General features: G+C 44.2%; 1 protein-coding gene across 1 annotated transcript; it reads right to left on the reverse strand.

Moving 5' to 3' along the window:
- Window positions 1–6,365: 6,365 nt before the first annotated feature.
- On the reverse strand, window positions 6,366–17,674 carry atat1 (alpha tubulin acetyltransferase 1; the record flags this gene model as incomplete). The annotated part of the gene is made up of 13 exons (XM_080527352.1): window positions 6,366–6,807; window positions 6,895–7,063; window positions 7,375–7,453; window positions 7,589–7,692; window positions 9,769–10,000; window positions 10,984–11,058; window positions 12,421–12,466; window positions 13,570–13,671; window positions 14,024–14,137; window positions 15,821–15,878; window positions 16,259–16,350; window positions 16,841–16,901; window positions 17,583–17,674. The coding sequence occupies 13 exons, from the start codon at window positions 17,672–17,674 to the stop codon at window positions 6,682–6,684; spliced, it is 1,350 nt and encodes a 449-aa protein (XP_080383478.1). The 3' UTR covers window positions 6,366–6,681.
- Between the last annotated feature and the right edge of the window lie 1,263 nt (window positions 17,675–18,937).

Raw genomic sequence — 18,937 nt, forward strand, 5'->3', positions numbered from 1 at the left:
GGGGTCCCTGCTGGACATGGACTTCCTGCCCTGGAAGAAGGTGGCGTTGAAGGACCAGAACTACTGCACGGATGGGGAGTCGGGCACCTACACCCCCCACCGGGAGGAGGACGACATGCTGGACGGGGGACCCACGTTCCCCCCCCCTGCCAACCTGGAGCCAGGCTTTGGCCCCAAAAGAGCCTTGAAGGGGGAGCTGAACAAGGAGCACAGCTTCAGTGTGGAGAACTTAACGGAGCGGGGCAAGCTGGAGAAGGATAACCACCTAGGTGTTGTGGGCCTCAATGAGGCGTACAGGGCCTACAGTGACAGTCAGCTGGCCCCCGGGGCCACGGGCAGCACAGAGAGCGTGGAAAACAACAACCAGCCACACCCCTCGTTTTCATCCTCCTCCAATCCCTTCTCCTTCAAAACTATCAAGTTGTCAGCGGCCAAACTGCACATGAAGAGTCTGTTTGGACAGGTAAAGGTGGACAGAGAGAAAGAGTGAGAGAGAGAGTGTGAGAGAATGAGAGAGAGAGAGAGAGAGAGAGAGAGAGAGAGAGAGAGAGAGAGAGAGAGAGAGAGAGAGAGAGAGAGAGAGAGAGAGAGAGAGAGAGAGAGAGAGAGAGAGAGAGAGAGAGAGAGAGAGAGAGAGAGAGAGAGAGAGAGAGAGAGAGAGAGAGAGAGAGAGAGAGAGAGAGAGAGAGAATAGTTGGAATGAGGATGAATAAATCCTTAGATTTGCAGTGAAGTGTAACAGAAAACATTTACTCTTTTTGGCTACTATGTTCTAAATTTGTTTGAATAACAAATAAATAATAATTGTCATGCATTAAGGCACCTTTGTGTGCAAGGTTCGGCAGTTGAAAGTCTCTCTACATGTGTTCCTTGTTTGTGTAGGCATTAGTTATAGAATTAAGTGTGTCTTTTAAAGATCATGTTATAATGCTTTCCATGTTGTAATGTTGGATTCTTTCATATGTCCATAGTTACGCACAAAAGGAAAATATTGTGCAAACAGTACTTCTTTAAATGTTATGTGGTGTGGCTGTAAGCCACTGAACACATTGCACATTTGGGATTTATGTTAAGAGAGGAAGTTGTGTGTGTGTGCGCGTGCGTGCTTGTGTGTGTGTGTGTGTGTGTGTCTGTGTCTAACAGAGAGAGACACACGAACATGATGAGAGAAATTAACCATCAAACCTATTTTCTCTCCATTTCAGAGTCCCCATTCCTCACAGTCAAACCTGTTCCAGCCAGAACAGAAAGACAGGTATGTTTATGATGATGCATGGTCATTCCATTTTACAACAGATGTTCAAAATCAAAGTGGAGACATATTACAATCTGGAATACTGATGTAACACTAATCACCCTATGACTTAATGTCTAAAGATGAATGTTGCCTAAGAAGTACAGTTCGCAAACCCTGATCCACAGGACCTCATTAGACTTGCAGGGTGTAGGCTCTGTATCAACCAGGCGTATGAATACAGGGGTGTGTTATCGTGAAATCAGAGTTCACCACATCTCTCTTCTCATCCCTCCATCTCCCTGTGTCTCCTGGTGCTCCCCACCCCTGTCTCCCTCCAGGGTTTCCGCGCTGTCTTAAAAAGCCTTAAAGTCTAAAATCCAGCAATCCAATTCATAAGACCTAAAAAGAACTCAAATTTCAGTTATTCTGTCTAAAAATTAGGTGCTAGGTCTTAAAAATGAGATCCTGCAAGGAAATCAGTCCAGCCACATCTATTTACGCGGAAATTAATCAAGCTGGAACCCAAAAAATGCCAATCCGCTTCCTTTTTTGTCTGTATGGCAGTGAAATCCCTAATTTCATCACCTCAAGGATGACAAAAAGCTATCATATGGTGTCGCGAATAGGTCTTATATTATATTGAAATAGGTCTAAAAAGGTCTTGTTGAAACTTGTAGGAACCCTGTTGTCTCCCTCTATCTTTCCTGACAGCGCTAAGGAGAGGAGATCTCGTATGCCATTTTTGCGCCAGTGGAGTCAGGTGGGCCACCGCAAGACCAAGTTCAGCCAGGAAGAAGTGGAGAAGTGGGCAGAGTCTCTGAACACCCTCCTGGACTGCCGAAGTGAGTGACCTCCGCTCCTGTTTTCATCTCAACTCACGAGTGGCTGATAGGTCGTTTTTCAGCTGACGTCACTGGTTTCTGTGTGCTATGCAATAAAGCTGAGTGCAACAGTTCGCCCCGAGCTTCTATTAATAGATTTGATAGTAAACAGCAAAGCCGTTCTAGGTCGCTGTCTTGGTAGAGATTCAATTCTTGCCTGTCTACCTCTCTGTTTAGAAGGTTGTTTGTAAACGGTCCTCATTATGAATGACATGGGTCGTTGAAAAGGAAGCCGAAAGTTGTGACGTGATCGGGAAAACTAAAAGATAGAAAGAGAACCCTGGTTCCTGAGGTTTTAGAATGCTACTTTTATAGTACACACATAACAATGGAATACCTGCTACTTACATACTTGCACATGCAGCTTCCTCATAACATCTCCTCAGTGACTGTTGCAATCTTTTTGTTCCACCTGCATGTTATGACGTATTTGTGTTATCTAAACGGGAGATGGGTCTTCCCATACACCTGCTCTGATAAATCAGAAATAGAAATGACAACTAGAGATGACAGCTATGACGGTGTGTGAATGCTTGAAATAGTTCAACGCTTCAGGGAATCTGATGATGATTGTAGTTAAAGATCATACCTAGTACGGGTTGTCATGGTGTCACATGCCACAAACAAAAAAACACACACATACACACACACACACACGCACACAAAACAATGTAGTTATCTGCAATCATGTGTATCCACACAGCACACTTAAAGATTGTGCAATCACATTAAGTCAGTAGCTGAATCATACACAGTATGAGTGATTGTGGAGGTGGAGGATAGTGTTTGATTATGCACTGATTTGTGGTGACATACAGTCATACAGTAGACTCAGTCCACAGCTTCAATAGTGTATGTTTCTACGTGTAATGGCATTACCACCCACTGTGTGCAGTGTTAATTTGTGGTTCCTGTCTGGTCCAGTCACCATGTGTGAACAGTGATGTGTTGTAACCATGGTGTCAGCAATCTTGTGCCCTCCTTCGTTTCCCCACCCCCACGGTCTCTTTGTCGCAACCCACTCACTGTAAGCAAAAACAAGAAGTGTGTGTTTGTCAGAGAGGCTGGGAAAAAGAAAGGCTGGATGTCTGGCGGAATTGAATGTTAAAAACGTAGTGTATACAAAAACTAAAAAGAGAGTGTATTCCTTCAGAATACATTTTGTGTGAATGAATGCCAATGGTTAGGCCAAAGAGTTTGTGCGTGTGCGTGCGTGTGTGTGTGTGTGTGTGTGTGTGTGTGTGCACGGATGCGGGTGTTGCGTGTGGGAACATCCCATCTGTGTCCCCCCCTGCCTCCTCCCTCTCCCAGTAGCACATAGTGACGTCGATACTGATGCATGTTCGTACACCACAATAACCCTCCCTCTCTTCCCTCTTCCCCTGCCCCCACCCCTCCCCCCCACCCACTCTCAGCGGGCGTGTCTGTGTTTGGAGCATTCCTGCGCTCTGAGTTCAGTGAGGAAAATCTGCAGTTCTTTCTGGCCTGTGAGCAGTACAGACACTCGTCCAGCAACTTCAGCCTGCAGAGGAGGGCCAGGGACATTTGTGCCACCTACATCCAAGCAGGGGCACCACGGGAGGTACAGCCATGTCTCTCATGTCTGCATGTCTGCAATGTCTGCACGACCCTCTGGATGTCTGATCTCTGGACCTGTCTGTGTTCCTGTCAGCGTCTTTTCGTTATCTGTTTGTTTACCCATTATTGGTTCTCTCGTTGTCTGTGTGCAAATGTGCTGGTTGAACAGTGTCTGTCTCAATGGGTCAGATATCAGTTGATGGACTCATCCCTGACTCTGTCTCTGTCCCTCAGGTGAACCTTGACAGTAAGACCAGAGTCCTGACCATGCAGCTGCTGCAGGCCCCCTCTCACACCTCCCTCTCCCACGCCCAGAAACGCATCTACGCTCTCCTGGACACTGACTGCTACCCTCGCTTCCTGCAGTCCACTCTCTACCTCTCCCTGCTCCACGCCGAAGACTAGAGCCCAGGGAGTGTGGAGATAGAGGGTGGGGAAAGATAGTGGCAGGGAATGCATTTACAGAGAGTCCGTAATGAGGTTTAGGTAAGAGTAGAAGATGAGGTTGAGGTTAGTAATTATTAATTAGAGTGAAAGCAGAGAGAGGCTTGATTGTTGAAGGAGGTTGCCAAGCGTACACAAAGAGGTGAATAAATAGGAGGCTGTTTTCTTTTTTTCCCTTTCGTCTGCGTGTCCCGTAAAACTATGCAGATCTCATTGTAATCATTAAACATCCTCATTTTTGGCCACCCTGAGAGCGGCGACAGAGTCCCCACGCTCCAGTGAGCACATTCAGAATTTCCTACGTTGACAGAAAGGAAAAACACAGGCAAGAACAAGCACTCTTGTGAAAAGGTCAAAGTACTTTGTGAGTTACTTATGTCGTGAAGTTGGGAAAGCAAAGCAAATTCTCACACTGGTGCAAGGGACCAGTAGAAGGAAGTAACCTTTTAGGAATGCTTCCTGGAACCCTTTTTTTTGGGGGGGGGAGAAAAAAAGATTCCAGTGTCCTAGAATTCACCCCAATGAAAGATTCTAATGTATCCTTTGTATCAACAGACATATCTTTTGTCAGGAAAGAGACACCACTAATCCACACCCATACCACAGTGTGTCCCTTTTGGTCTCCACATGATTTGAAGTCTGTTAGTGTGATGTGCTGTTCTCATATGCCTTCAGTGTTCCCTCCTGCATCAGTGACAACCTTAAAAGACACCCTCATTTAAAGGGGGAGATTGAGATTGAGATTGAGATAGAATAATCTCTCCCAGCATATCCTCTCTAGACTCCACTTCAAAGACATTCTAAATTTCAACGTGTGGAAGATCCGAAAACAACCTACGGATATGATTTATTAAAGTGTATAATGTCTTTGTTCCTCGTATAAAACAAAAAAATATATATTGGTTGTCAAAATCTTTTAAAGGTGTATAAATAAATATAATTGTTTTGTATATTACGGCTAGTACCTGGTACCTGTTGGATCTCAGTGCAGAGTGGAGTACTGTATGTTTAATTTAAACCTTGCGAGGTTGCTCAGTAATGCTCTAGCGCAATAACCTATATGCAAAGGCATAACGCTGGGCCCAAATGGCCACGTCTCTCTCCCTTGGCTGTATGGCCTTGATGTTGTGGAGGGGTTGCTGGGATACTAAGCATGTGCCTGTCATAGGGTGCTATGCCTGAGGGACTGTACATGCCGTACGCATTGTGGACCACCACTCTTGGACAAACACGCCTTGGAGTCGGACGCCACAGAGGTTACAAGTGACCACAGCTGCACTCAGCTTCTCTTTCTGTCTGACTGGGCAATGGGCATTCATGGGTAATAAGAAGTGTGTGTTTGTATCTTTCTCTAGTACCTACTAGACACATTTGGCCCAGTTTTATTCAGGTATAACGATGAAGGTTTTTCTCACGGGTTTAAAGGTGTAATCTGTCATTCAAAACAACAATAAAGCAGCTCCCTGCAATTTCAGCTGATGGATTTGGTTGGAGAAATGTAACCGCTCTCAATTTCATAGAGCTATGGATTCAATGACTGACCAGCCATGAGATAAAAATGATAGTTTTAACCATGAGTTCAAACTTGATGAAACAATCACAGATTGCCCCTTTAAGGTTCCCTGTGTAGAGTAAAACATCAACAAGATAATGTAAAAGCTAATCCAATGTCGATCCAATGTACAATTTCACAATCCACCAAGCAGATCTTCACCATCACCAAGTTGAATGCCTCCATTATAAAACGGGTGATCAAAGATCTACTAGGAGTGGCCTTTGATGGCAGGGCCACTTAGTGGTAAATGTTTGACATATTATCAGGACAGGAATGTTTTAGTGGTACTAGCAACAGCAGCTGTGTTCCACTGACCTGTTGAGTTGTATGTGTAATACCGGGCACGGCCAGAAGAGTGCAGTGCAGTAGATTCAGGGGAATGAAGAGGACAAATGTTGTGATTCATGATCCATTGATATATAAAAACTGAAAATATAATTCATAATCCAATTACAAGAACATGGGCTGAGTGTTTCTGTGATCAGTGCAATTTATTTTTGTATAGAAAACACCTTCACATACATTCTTGCATAATACATTTTCAGCAGATTAAAAAATAGCATTAGTATGCACTAGTTACAAAATAAATTAGCATAAATTGTGCATAAAAGTCTGGTAAACTCAAGTACAATGCAATGCAATGGAAGCATTCCTCCATGCCTTTCCTTCAAGTAAATAGCTGCTCGCTTGGCAGATTTAGTGGTCTCTAAAGTGTCCTTAGTGACCCTAACCCTTAACCCTAACCCGACAACATTCCCTGCTGCATTTTCTTCATTCACACCCACAGTGTGAACTGTCTCACACCAAACCCTCAGTCAGTCTAGCAAATGACTAATCAGTGATGTTGAGGGGGGGGGGGGATCAAGTAATGAGGAATGGCTATGGCTTCCACCCCCCCTTCATCTACCCACTATCTTCCCTCGTTTCCATTCCTCCATGTGTCCATCCATCCATCCATCCTCTGGCCGGCCACCAGTCAGTGAGTGTCACCAGGGGCGGGTGCTTCTGTACTCCTGCTTCTGTCTCACCCACTGGGCCGTGCAGCGACTCTCTCCGACGGTCCAGGACCACCCTCCCCTCCCTCGCTCTCTCTCAGCATCCAATGTCCCCTTCTGACCCACCTCCACACCACCACCACCACCACCTCCACCACCTCCTCCTCCTCCTACCCTCCCAGATGGCCATGGCTCCTCCCCCACCACAAGCCTCTTCTCCAGAACCCTGGTCTCGGTGTCTAGCGCTTGGTCAGGTTGTCTGGCTGCTACGGGGGTCTGGCCGCGGAGAGACGACTGCATCCTGGATACGGGCAGGGGTGGGAGGGAGAGGGGCTGGGGGAGAGGCGGGAGAGAGAGGGGCTGGGCCTGGGACCTAGGAAGGGACAGAGAGAGAGAAGGGAGAGACAAGAGGTATACGATGAGAGGTTATAGAAAAATGGTACAAAAATAAAATAATAAACTGCATTAAGTAGGGACACAGATTTGTGTGGCAGAAAGGGAAGGGAAAAAATAAGTCATACTTTCACACCCCAGAAAAACTCACACTTCTAGAATTCCATGTTACTTTTCTTGCTTTCAGTTTATCAACCCACCCTACTGTAAGAAACAAAGTATCCATGATGTGCCTACGTGAGCAGGAATTACCCCCATCCTGAATGGCATGTGTGATATACTGTAGCAAACCTGTCTGTGTTTGTATGTCCCAATGCGTCTGCCTGTCCCCCTGTGTCAGTCTCTCTGTCTGTGAGTACGGGTCTCAAACCTGAAGAGGCACACAGCACTAACAGGTAAGACACAGACCGTACCACACAGTCCCTGGGCCACTGGGAAATGTAGTTTTTTCAGGGGCTACTTGTAGAGGAGAACTACAAGCATCCATTAAGCCCTCTCACTTTACCTGGCAGTTTGAAGGTGTTCTGCTGTCTCTCCAACAGCAGGCCAAACCCTCTGCTGTTGACATGGCGACTGTAGAGGTTGCCCCTGGCAACCAGGCCCTGGTGGCTGCCATAGCAATGGAAGAAGGATAGCGAGCAAGAGCAAAGGTATGGGAAAGAGACAGAGGACGTTGGACGAGAGAGACCAGGGCACAGGACAGAGGAAGAGAGAATGATGAGGAGGATGTGTGTGTGAGAGGAGAGAGAGAGAGAGAGAGAGAGAGAGAGAGAGAGAGAGCGAGAGTGAGAGCGAGAGAGAACGAGAGAGTGAAAGTACGTAGAAGTAAGATAGAACAGAGAAGAAGTGCAGCGAAAGGACAAATAAGGTGACAGAAACAGAATTGAACAAAAGGGAAACAAAACCAAATGAAAACATAATTAGCAACCAAAAAGAAAATGGAACACTTGGAAAAACAATAATGGATAACAAAAAAAATACAAATCATATCAATGTTGTGCAATGTGAATGGAAGGAAAATTAAGAGACCAATGTTGGAATTTGTGGTAGGGGGCCAATGAAAACCATGTTGGTTGTGTGGACCTTGTGTAAAGTTAAATGACCTTTCAGAATGATTATGAGTGCGAAGTCATGAAGACAAGACGCCATAAATAACCTTAAGGTGTGTGAGGATATGCCCACACACAAACACAAACACACACACACACACACACACACACACACACACACACACACACACAGGTGGTCATCCAAATATTGATTACACCTGTGAAAGAAGGTTGTGGGTTTAAAGGTACTGATAACTACTGATAATGGAGAAGAAAAAAAACTCCCTAAGGTGTATCACGGGAACAGAATGCAATCTCACTTTAACAGTTTTGGTGAAGACAGTTTAATAATGGCTTCTAAAAAAACAGGGCAAGGATAAGTTACAGCATCGTATATATCCCCCCTAATCAGACGAGTACAGGAAAGGTCTAGAAAGTTCTAAAGGAGGGAGCCATGTTGTTTGTTTTCATTCTTCTTTGTGTCCTCAGCCACAAATCATTCAAATAATACTAGACTCCGTTTCCACGGTGGACGGACAGACAGGCTAACTAACCACAGCCCTTCCTTTATAGGAAGAAACAAGAACTGGATTCAATGAGTGGTCATTGGAGGCCCATCTGAGATCGATTAAGGGAACTGTCGGCATGTTACGGAGGCCGGAGAAAGGAGTAAGGTAGAGGCAGAGAGAGGACGATGACAGGGGGGGTGTGATGGGAAGAAGGATGGGAGGGGAGGGGTGAGTTGATTGAATTTGTGAGGAGAATGATCAAATCAGACAAGGAGGGTGGGGGTTTCCAACGTACACAGGAGGTAGAGATAGGAGAAGAGAGACAGACAAAGAAAGAAAGAAAGAAAGAAATACTGTTTAAACAGGCGGCTACAAAGACAGCAGTGGTCAACACAGGACAATCAGGTGGAGGAGAGACAGAGTGAGGGGAGCTAGGGTCAGAAATAAGAGTCTGCAGTCTTTGTACAGAACACAATCACCCTCCTAACGACAGGAATGCAGCCTCTCTCTTGCCAAAGACTAGCGGTCTAGCACCATTACATGCCCTCTACATACAGGGTTCCCACACCTTCTGAAACATCAAATTCAAGCACCTTTCAAGGACTTTCAAGACTCAATTCCCTCAAATTCAAGGACCCAACACGGCATAGTTTGAGACAGATCTAGATGAGAATTTATATAATAGGAACTATCCGCTCACAGACAACAATTAAAAAGAGAGGCTTGAATGTGTGAACACTAGGTGGTCTCTTACCACAGCACAGCAAAACAATATATTGTGAATTATGTGTAAAGTGAAGTAATACAGAAACGTATTTACTAGTTGACGAGCTAAGTAAAACATTTTTGAATATACATATATTTTTTAGAGAGAGAAAGAGAGAGAGAGGGGGGAATTCAAGCACTTTCAATGACCCATGTCTATTTTCACAAACCTTTAAGGCCTTAATTTATTTATTTTTATTCACAAACTTTCAAGGATTTCAAGGACCTGTGGGAACCCTGTACATAGAGTACAGCCAACCCACCCAGACCTACTGCTATAGACTCTCCTCGACCTATAGTAGGCTATACAACGAGTCTGAGGCCAGGATAGAGTGCAGAGTGGGATAGAGGTGGTTGGTTACCTGGTGCGCTTTGCCCTGCAGTTGTCGATGAGCGGGGAGTGGGGGGTCTGGGCCCTGTAACCCCCAGGGGCAGGAGCTGGGGCCGGGGCGGGCCGCGGGGGGAGCCTGCTGGGGGAGGACCCCTCGCTCAGGGAGCGCGAGCATTGGGAGGATACCCCCCGTGGGGGAGAGCGGGGGGGAGCCGCGGGGCGAACAAACGGCCAGGGGAGAACCCTCCGCTCCTCGCGCACAGCTGGGCCGAGAGACAATGGGTGGGTGGGTGAGGAGGGATGGACGCACACACACACACACATACACACACATACACACATACACACACACACACACACACACACACACACAAAACATTGTCAAATAGAGCACCAATGCATGATTCACGGTATCGCTCAAGCTCACTCATTCCAGCGTTTCATCACTTGCAGAGAGCCTCCAGCCTATGATTATTCATACATTAGATACATGACTAACAGTGACACTACACTGAAGCAGGGAGATCAATCTGGCAGCTGCCGACTGACATGAGACTCAGCTGGATAAAGAGCTCCTCCAGTAGGGATCCTTTTATTGCTGGAGTATGGTGGCGACATGTCAGCGTGAGCTAATTTGGCTGAACTGCAGTGCGTAGAGTGTATTGGCTGGTGAAAACGAAAAAGACATGTTTTCACAGCTAGACCCTCTGCTTTGTCATGCTAAAACAGCAGGACTGATTGAATTAATGCACTGTACACAAAGTATCTGGTGTTTTTAATCTCTTTCACAGGCAATTGTCTGGAAGTGAACGAGATCAGGATATCCAATAATATTGCATTGAATCGTCCCGACCCTATCCTTCAGTACAGTATGGGACATTTGACTAGTGTCAGCTGTGCATCTGTCTGTTTACAAAGCGGCTCCCAGTGCTTGTCATCCTAGCGAATGGCTCTCTCTGACCAAACCGAGGTAATCAGTCGGAATGGCTGCCACACAGACGCCTTTCATACCAAATGTCCTACTGCAGCCCTCTGTCCACAATAGCCGCAGCGAAGCGGCAAATCGTTCTAAAACGAATTATGTTTAGTCGAGCGAAAAACATAGCGTGAGGTTGTTTGTGATATACCTAGATTGTGTAGTGGGAGTACAATGTGATATACAGTATTGCCAGCTAAAGTTTGTGAGGATCACTCATCGCATGTTAGCTTCGATGTATCCTGCATTCCAAGTTCATCGGAGGCTCACCCTCTCTCTCCGTTAGCGAATACGGCTTGATCTCTCCGTCCGCCTTTTTTGGGGGAACCTTTCTGAACTGGGCCGCTGTCAAAAGAGAAAAAGAGGTTACCCATGTGACAGGGCTCGGTACAGGATGAGAGGGTCATGTGCGTTCTCTCTCTCACCTTACCCTTTCGTAGGCTACAGACCAACAATACACACAGCGGAGAATAATGCAACTTCAGTGCACATACAGAACCCAAATATTCCAGAGCAAATATCTTTGTCCACGAATATGTAGGGTTGGGGGGCGTGAGGTTAACTTGCCTTTATCAAAACTGACAAGACCCTGATGGAGGCCAGAGGAACAAGCAGCTTTATTATGGTCAGTGGCGCAGTGCAGGGACATTTGTTAGGGGTGGTGTCTACAGTATCTGAGGGAACAGCCTGGTACCTGGCAGGGAGTCTAGGTCCAATATATGATATGAGAGGCCTAGAGGATATACAATATAGTGGACCTAGACGGGAGAAAAGCGAGCAGTGATACAAGAGGGGGGTAACTGAGAGAAGAGAAGATCTCCACAGAATGAATGACAGGAGAGAGAGAGAAAGAGAGAGAGAAGAAGGCAGAGAGAGAGAGAGAGGGAGAGAGTGAGAGAGAGAGAGAGAGAGAGAGAGAGAGAGGGAGAGAGTGAGAGAGAAAGAGAGAGAGAGAGCTGGAGAGAGAGAACAAAAAGGGACCCTGGTATTTAGTAGAACTAAACAAGAAGAGGGGGAGTGGATGCAAGGAGAAAGGTAGAAAAGAAAAAAGAGATTGAGAGTCCTTACAAAAAGCCGTACATTCCCTGATCCGTCAGAGGAGAGGGAGGCGAGCCTGGGAGAGTTTGGTGAAACAAAAGCGTTTGGAACCGGAATAACAGCAAATCAGCTCTGAAGAGTGCCACTTTACAACACAGCACATTCCTGGGCTACAGTGTCTCTACAAATGTGTATTTATTGAGGGTTTAATTTTGGGGACCTGGAGGGTTTTTGTAGCTCCCTCATGTTAGTTTAATTTACCTCATCTCATATCCTACCAAGACGTGCTAAGCATGCTTTTGGAACTGAACACGGTGTTCGAGACCATGCTTGTCTTGGCACTATGCCTTAAATCATCCAACAATTAAAACAAAACAATGATGGGGGCTACACATTTGTGGTTGATATGATATTTTGTCTGCTTAGAGATGGTGTAGAGACGCTACCTGAGTGACGTAATGTATCTAGGCTAAACCCCAGCTGCAAAAACAAGGATTTTGCGTTAGGACTGACATGAGCTGGCACCTGTGAGGGCGGGGATGCCCACGCTTGCCCAAAACCTGCTCCTCTTCCCACAGGAGTAAAGAAACTAAACAGTTACACAACCCAGCCCCGAAACACCACAAAAAAGAAAACAGAACATGAGATGGCATGGTGCTGAAACATTACCTGATCGGTTCAGAAAGAAGCCATCAAACACCACAAAGTTATTGACCTAGAGAATAGAGAGAGAACATTGAGATAAGGGGACAGGTAAGGAAGGGGGGGGGGAGAGAGAGAGAGAGAGAGAGAGAGAGAGAGAGAGAGAGAGAGAGAGAGAGAGAGAGAGAGAGAGAAAGAAAGAAAGAGAGAGAGAAAGAAAGAAAGAGAGAGATAGAAGACAAAAAAGACAGTCATCTAATGACACAACTTTGATAGATGATCAATTCCATGGAAGAAGATTGCGTGTCCTGATGTATTTAGCGTTTTAACACCAGGGGTGTTAGGGGGCCAACCTGATGAGTAACATCTTAAAGGTTATCTCCTTCTGGAGAGAACTGTGGTCATGGTAACATGACGCATGATGATCTCCAACTGCCACTTTACTCCCCTTAGAAACACCTTCATGAACAGCAAGTATTAACGCTTGATTACAACGCTTAGTGGAGGCAGCATACCATTTGTTTCGTAAAACCAATGTGATATTTTGAGCTTCTGCGTTTTCCTAAGAGATTCAACCTACATTTTTAAAAATCGGTATATTTATAGATTGTATTACATTTTAAGTGTTGGCATAATGATGTCTCTGCATGTAAAGGATTTTAGACAGGCCCGCTACTATCTGGAACTATTTTGTGTAAATATCAAATGTATATAGCTCATTAGACTCAAAGAGTCGTTACAAAAGAAGTGAGCGGTATCCTCTGGGGAACTGACAAACTTCACAGAGCCAAATAACCTGACTTATGATGGTAGGAGACTGTCTCAGACTTAGTTTTTCTCAGGGGACACACAGAGGAAATAGTTTTTTATTAGATAGAAATCTTTTATTTAACAGTACCATCCTGCTTCCTCTTTTGATATGATTTGATAATTGCACCATGCAGTCATGTTTGCTATATTCAGACAGTCTCTCCAGCATCTCATGTCCCTGTCTCATCTCTGTCGACTAGTTTACACTAGTTACATTTTGATATCTATTTTCATTATCTTAGGGTTTAGCGTCAGACACATGTGATCTTCAATGTGAACACACACACGCACACACTGACAATAGAATGTTGTGACACAATCAGAGGAGCAAGTTCAAATTCAATGTGAGAAGGCAGTTTTACATACCTGAGGCACACTGCCTTTCAGACAGTAATGCCTGTCTAGGAAAGACAGGAATTTAGGGGAGGGTCTGTCGTAAGCCAACTCGACAGGCTCCACCTGTTTGTGCTGCACATGAAAAGGGTCAGGACGTCAAAATAAAATTAGGGCAATTATGACAACACGCCCCCAACATGCAAACACATTTGACACAAGACATTTTCAAATACCCTTATTAACACTCTTTCACCCTGAACAACTACCCTAACACTCTTTAACCCTGAACAACTACCCTAACACTCTTTAACCCTGAACAACTACCCTTACTGACACTCTTTAACCCTGAACAACCTCATTCCCTTAACCCTTACTCAAACACTCTTTAACCCTGAACAACGTAATACCAAACAGACACATCAACCACATTCCATTCTGCAGAGCTATGGGTTCATTCCTGCTCCCAGATCAAGGTGTGTCTCACCTGCAGCATGAAGTTAAAGAGTTCAAGCCCGTAGCCATGTCTCTGCAAGTTATCTGTGATGTAAAAGTCCAACACACAGAGAGGCTCAGCCTCAACGTGCGCCCCTCGCTGGTCCTGGGGAGACATTACAATCAAGGGTCATTATACTGAGCCACACACAAACCAACTGACACAAACCAACTGACACAAACCAACTGACATGTTTTAGTTTGCATACAGTGGCATTGGATAACCAATAACAGAAAGAAACTTTCACATATACACAGCTCTGGAGAAAATTAAGAGACCACTGCAAAATATGTTTCTCTGGTTTTACTATTTATAGGTATGTGTTTGAGTAAAACTCAACTACTGACAAATTTACTACTACTGACATTTCTCCAAACCCCCCCCCCCCCCCCAATATTGTCATTTAGAGCATTTATTTGCAGAAAATGACAACTGGTCAAAATAATGCAGTGTTTTCAGACCTTGAATAACGCAAAAGAAAACAAGTTCAGATTCACACAATGCTAATATTTTAACTTAGGAAGAGTTCAGAAATCTATATTTTGTGGAATAACCAAAAAGACCAAACCACAGGAACCAAACGACAAAGACAAATCTGCCCGATTCCAGCCTTGCTGAAGCACCCCCAGATTATCACCGATCCTCCAACAAATTTCCCAGTGGGTGCGAGACACTGTGGCTCGTAGGCCTCTCCAGGTCTCTTGTCTAAACATTAGACTACCAGGTGTAGGGCAAAGCTGAAAATTGGACTCATCATAGCATAGCATAGTGTATGTACAGCACAGTGTTTTATTGTATAGTAGATAGTGTACATAGCTTATTTATTTTTGTCAACCAGCTCTTTTCTTTTTTCTTTTTTTTTTACCCGTGGCTCTCGTCTTTATTTTTATTTTTTTCCAAGCACCAGGGGAGCCCCCCCTCCTAAATTTCGTTGTACGGTACCTATACTGTATTAATGACAATAAAGACCATTCATTCATTCATTCATTCATTCATTCAAAAGATGACCTTACTCCAGTCCTCTACGGTCCAATCCTTATGGTATTTTGCAAACCTCAGTCTGGCTCGTCTTTGCTTCTCATTGATGAAGAGCTTTTTTCTAGCTCTGCACGACTTCAGCCCTGCCCCAGGGGTTTGTAGGTCACCTAATGTCATCCTACGGTTGTTGAGTGACATTCTAATGAATTGGCGGTCATCCTGGTCAGTGGAGAGTCGTTTTTGCCCTCTGCCAGTCTGTAGCTTTGTTGTCCCCAATGTCTGCTGCTTGACCTCGTTCTTATGAACCGCAGTCTTTGACATTTTAAGGATGGAAGCAACCTGACGCTCACTGTATCCCTCTGCCAGTAAAGCCAGAATTGAACCCTTCTTTTCCTCACTCAAAACCTTTCTTTTCAACTCTTTTGGCATGGTCAAATAGTTACTTTTTGATTCCAATTACTTTTGAGGTACTACTAGCACTGTTTTTGCCATCCAGCTGTTCCTATTGCAAGAGGATAGTGATGACCACAGCAGCATTTTTTATACTTTTCCTTGTTAAATAAGATTGGGCTCAGGTGATCACCTAATCAGTAGGTAGAATGAGATTTGCCTGTGTTGGAATTCAACAGACACTGGAATGGAATGGCTACCATACATGTAGATATGCCCATTTAAGAAATATTTGGAGTGGTCTCTTAAAAAAAAATTCTCCAGAGCTGTGTATATACTGCAACTGCAATATACTGCTATATATATACTGCAACTGCAAGACGCATTATGGGAATTAAAAAGTAAAGGAGATGGACTCACAAGCAGAAATAACTTCTTATAGCCGACCTTCAGAAACCCCACTGCTACTCCCTTTCCTCTGTGTGTGGGAGAGAGAGAGAGACAGTGAGGCAGAGCAGAGGAGTGAGGGCAGTCAAGCTGCTATGCTACTAACTTTTCTCTTGCATGCAACCAAAAAGGGAGGCTCAAGTCACAAATGATTAACCTGGTCGCTTTCCATTTGAGTGATTTCTAAAAACCAGTGTAGATTACAAGCCCACAGTGAACTGCCTGACCTCAGGTCTCATCACAGTAGCCAGAAGGAAAGCATTCTGAGTGACTGAGGCCATGCCAAGGTGGCCTAGGAGAAGAGCTTTTAATAGGATGAGAAAGAGTGAGTTCTTGAACGACCACCAATAAGAGGCTAGAAACAAGATCGATTTGCAAGGCATTCTGGGATCAGGAATGAGGAGGAGGTACCCATGGCTTTCTCCATCCTTCAGCAGGTAGAGATGGTGCCTGTTGGACTGAAGCTTTGACGCACTTGTAATCGGTGCCGTCAAATGTTGGGCCTGTGGAGATCAGACACACTAAGTTGGTCAGTGAGTCAAACAGTGTATGCTGCTTGCAGTGCAGCTTCTAAAGAGTGTGGAACAACCACACCCTATGTTGGCCTAACTCATTGTCCAACACATATTACATCACACACACACGCATGAACAAACGCCCACACACGCCCACGCATACCCACACCCACACACACACGCACACGCACACCTTGGAAGATGCTAATCTAACATCATGAATTCCAATTACGTAATTGACAAAAAGGGCATGCATTTTCAATGATTTATCAATAAATTATTTAGATCAATAAATACATGTATCTGGGTATACTGTACGTTCCAATGGCCAGCAACTCAATTCTGTGGGTTTGAAAACACTTCCTGAATTGAAAAATAATTCAACCCAACCCTGGATGGTACACACACACACACACACACACACACACACACACACACACACACACACACACACACACACACACACACACACACAAACCTTGGCAGATGCTTTTCCAAGTTCATCAATAACTGTGGCAATGTGGAGTTGAGGATCTGGCCTATAAGGGGAAGAGAAAGAATCATTACATCAAATAATGTAACATAAAAATAACAAGTTAATCAATCCATACTTTAATTTGTATTAAAGTATAGTATAGTCCCAGTAACAACTGCTTACATCCAAAACACATGACAAATATAATTGACAGATTTAGCATCAGCATCCTATGTTTGACAGCATGGAGTGAAAGGCATTAGCTAAGTGATTATCGACGGGACATTAGCAGTCTGACTGACACCATGCATTAGGAGGCTGACTGACGTCATGCAAGCAACTGGCTGTCAGTAACAGGGTGGAGGCTGTCCTGTTTTTATTTGTTTTCATATTGGAATGAATGAACATGCTGCTAGTTACAGTAGCTGAGCTGATTATTGCATTGCCATGCATGATCATGATATCACACATTTCATAACATGTTATTATCTTAATTACCACTGGAACAAACTTAAAATGTGGCTGGTGTCAATGCTTTTACACAACAACAACAAAATCGAATAATAGATTGATAATCTAATAATAACGCACTGTACTGAGAATTGTTTTGTTGTACGTTGTTCCTGTTCAAATCAACCTAAAATAATAATCATAATAATAATCCTGCAGTAAGCCTACCACACTACTCTGCATGTGAATCAGCTAATAGCTGCCAGGATAGTCCATGTATGCTGCTGTACTGTACCTTCCCAGCGATGCTCGCCCTGAGTCTAGGTTTTGATCCAAAACTGTGACTCTTTCAGGGAGAAGATGATTTATATCAAATTGAAATTCCATAATACTTGAGATGCAACTAACTAGCTAACACTCTTATAATAAGCAATGTTTCTCTGCTCCAGCAGGTGAGACTAGTCTGTGGCTAACGTGCTAGGCTAGCTAACTTAGCCTATTTATATGTTAAAACAATGGCAACAGCAAACCAGTTAGCTACTAGCAACATCAAGACAGCGGCAAAATCAGCTGGCCACTGAATACGAACTGCATTGGCAAAATAATCAGTCACTTAATCATTGTTTCTATTGTTGGTAGGTCCAAAGCTACATGAACAAGCAGCTCCAGTCAGTATGAAAGCACTATTGTGTCTGTGTTGTGAGTCACTCCCTCGGTAACCCCAAACCATAATACAACGACAAAACACGAATATGTCTTATATGAATGAAAATTGTGCACACATTTTCATTTTTTAATAACCCAATCTCTACTAAAATAACTACCAAAATGATTACCAAAAATATTTCTAGCGATAACGTATATCGTAAATTAATGCCCTCGCGCCCCCACTCTAAGCTTGAAATTCATCGTGTGCAGTTTCACGTAACTTTACGGTAATAAGTACCCGCTTCCTGACTGTATATGGATTTACAGTACGTCCTTGTTAGGAGCATTGAGCAGCTCTGTCTCTATAGGTGCTTTGTGAACGCTTAAAGTTTAAATTACTTTGGACGAGCCAGGGATGGTGCTTTTATGGATTAGAAGGCACTCAGACACCCACAATGTGTGAGTGCCTTGAGTTAGTTTAGGCTAAAATATAACTTCACTGCTTTGTGCCAATTATAGCTCATGGCATGGCCATGTCAGTCAAACCCACTCAATGTGGCAAAAGAGATTAGTCAAAGTAGGCTACATTATCATGCTATTCTACCCAGGGAGGGAACATTCTAATCCAAAAACATGAAAGATCAGTCTCTTATGTATGTGCTTGAATAGGTTATCTCCTCTGTTGTGACCACTTGGTGGGGCTACAAGCAGCAATGTTGTTGGGTCATTGGTAGCCTCTTTCCACAGCACCTGTGTGTCTGACAGACCAGATTAGACAGACAAGGTCACTGACGATAAGGAAAGTTGATCCTTTCAAGACTCATTCTGTGACTTAATCTCAGTCATCTTTGACAATATCTTTCCATGTCAGTAGGCTATAATGTTTAATTAAAGTTAGTAAGACTACACTTTTCCAATATTGCTATCTGTACAGTATCTCAAAAGGATATGACTGAATTTGATTAACTCTGTCCTGACGTATATGAATTCAAACCACCTATG

Source organism: Nansenia antarctica, assembly GCF_963989245.1.
Source record: "Nansenia antarctica genome assembly, chromosome: 3".
NCBI lineage: Eukaryota > Metazoa > Chordata > Actinopteri > Argentiniformes > Microstomatidae > Nansenia > Nansenia antarctica.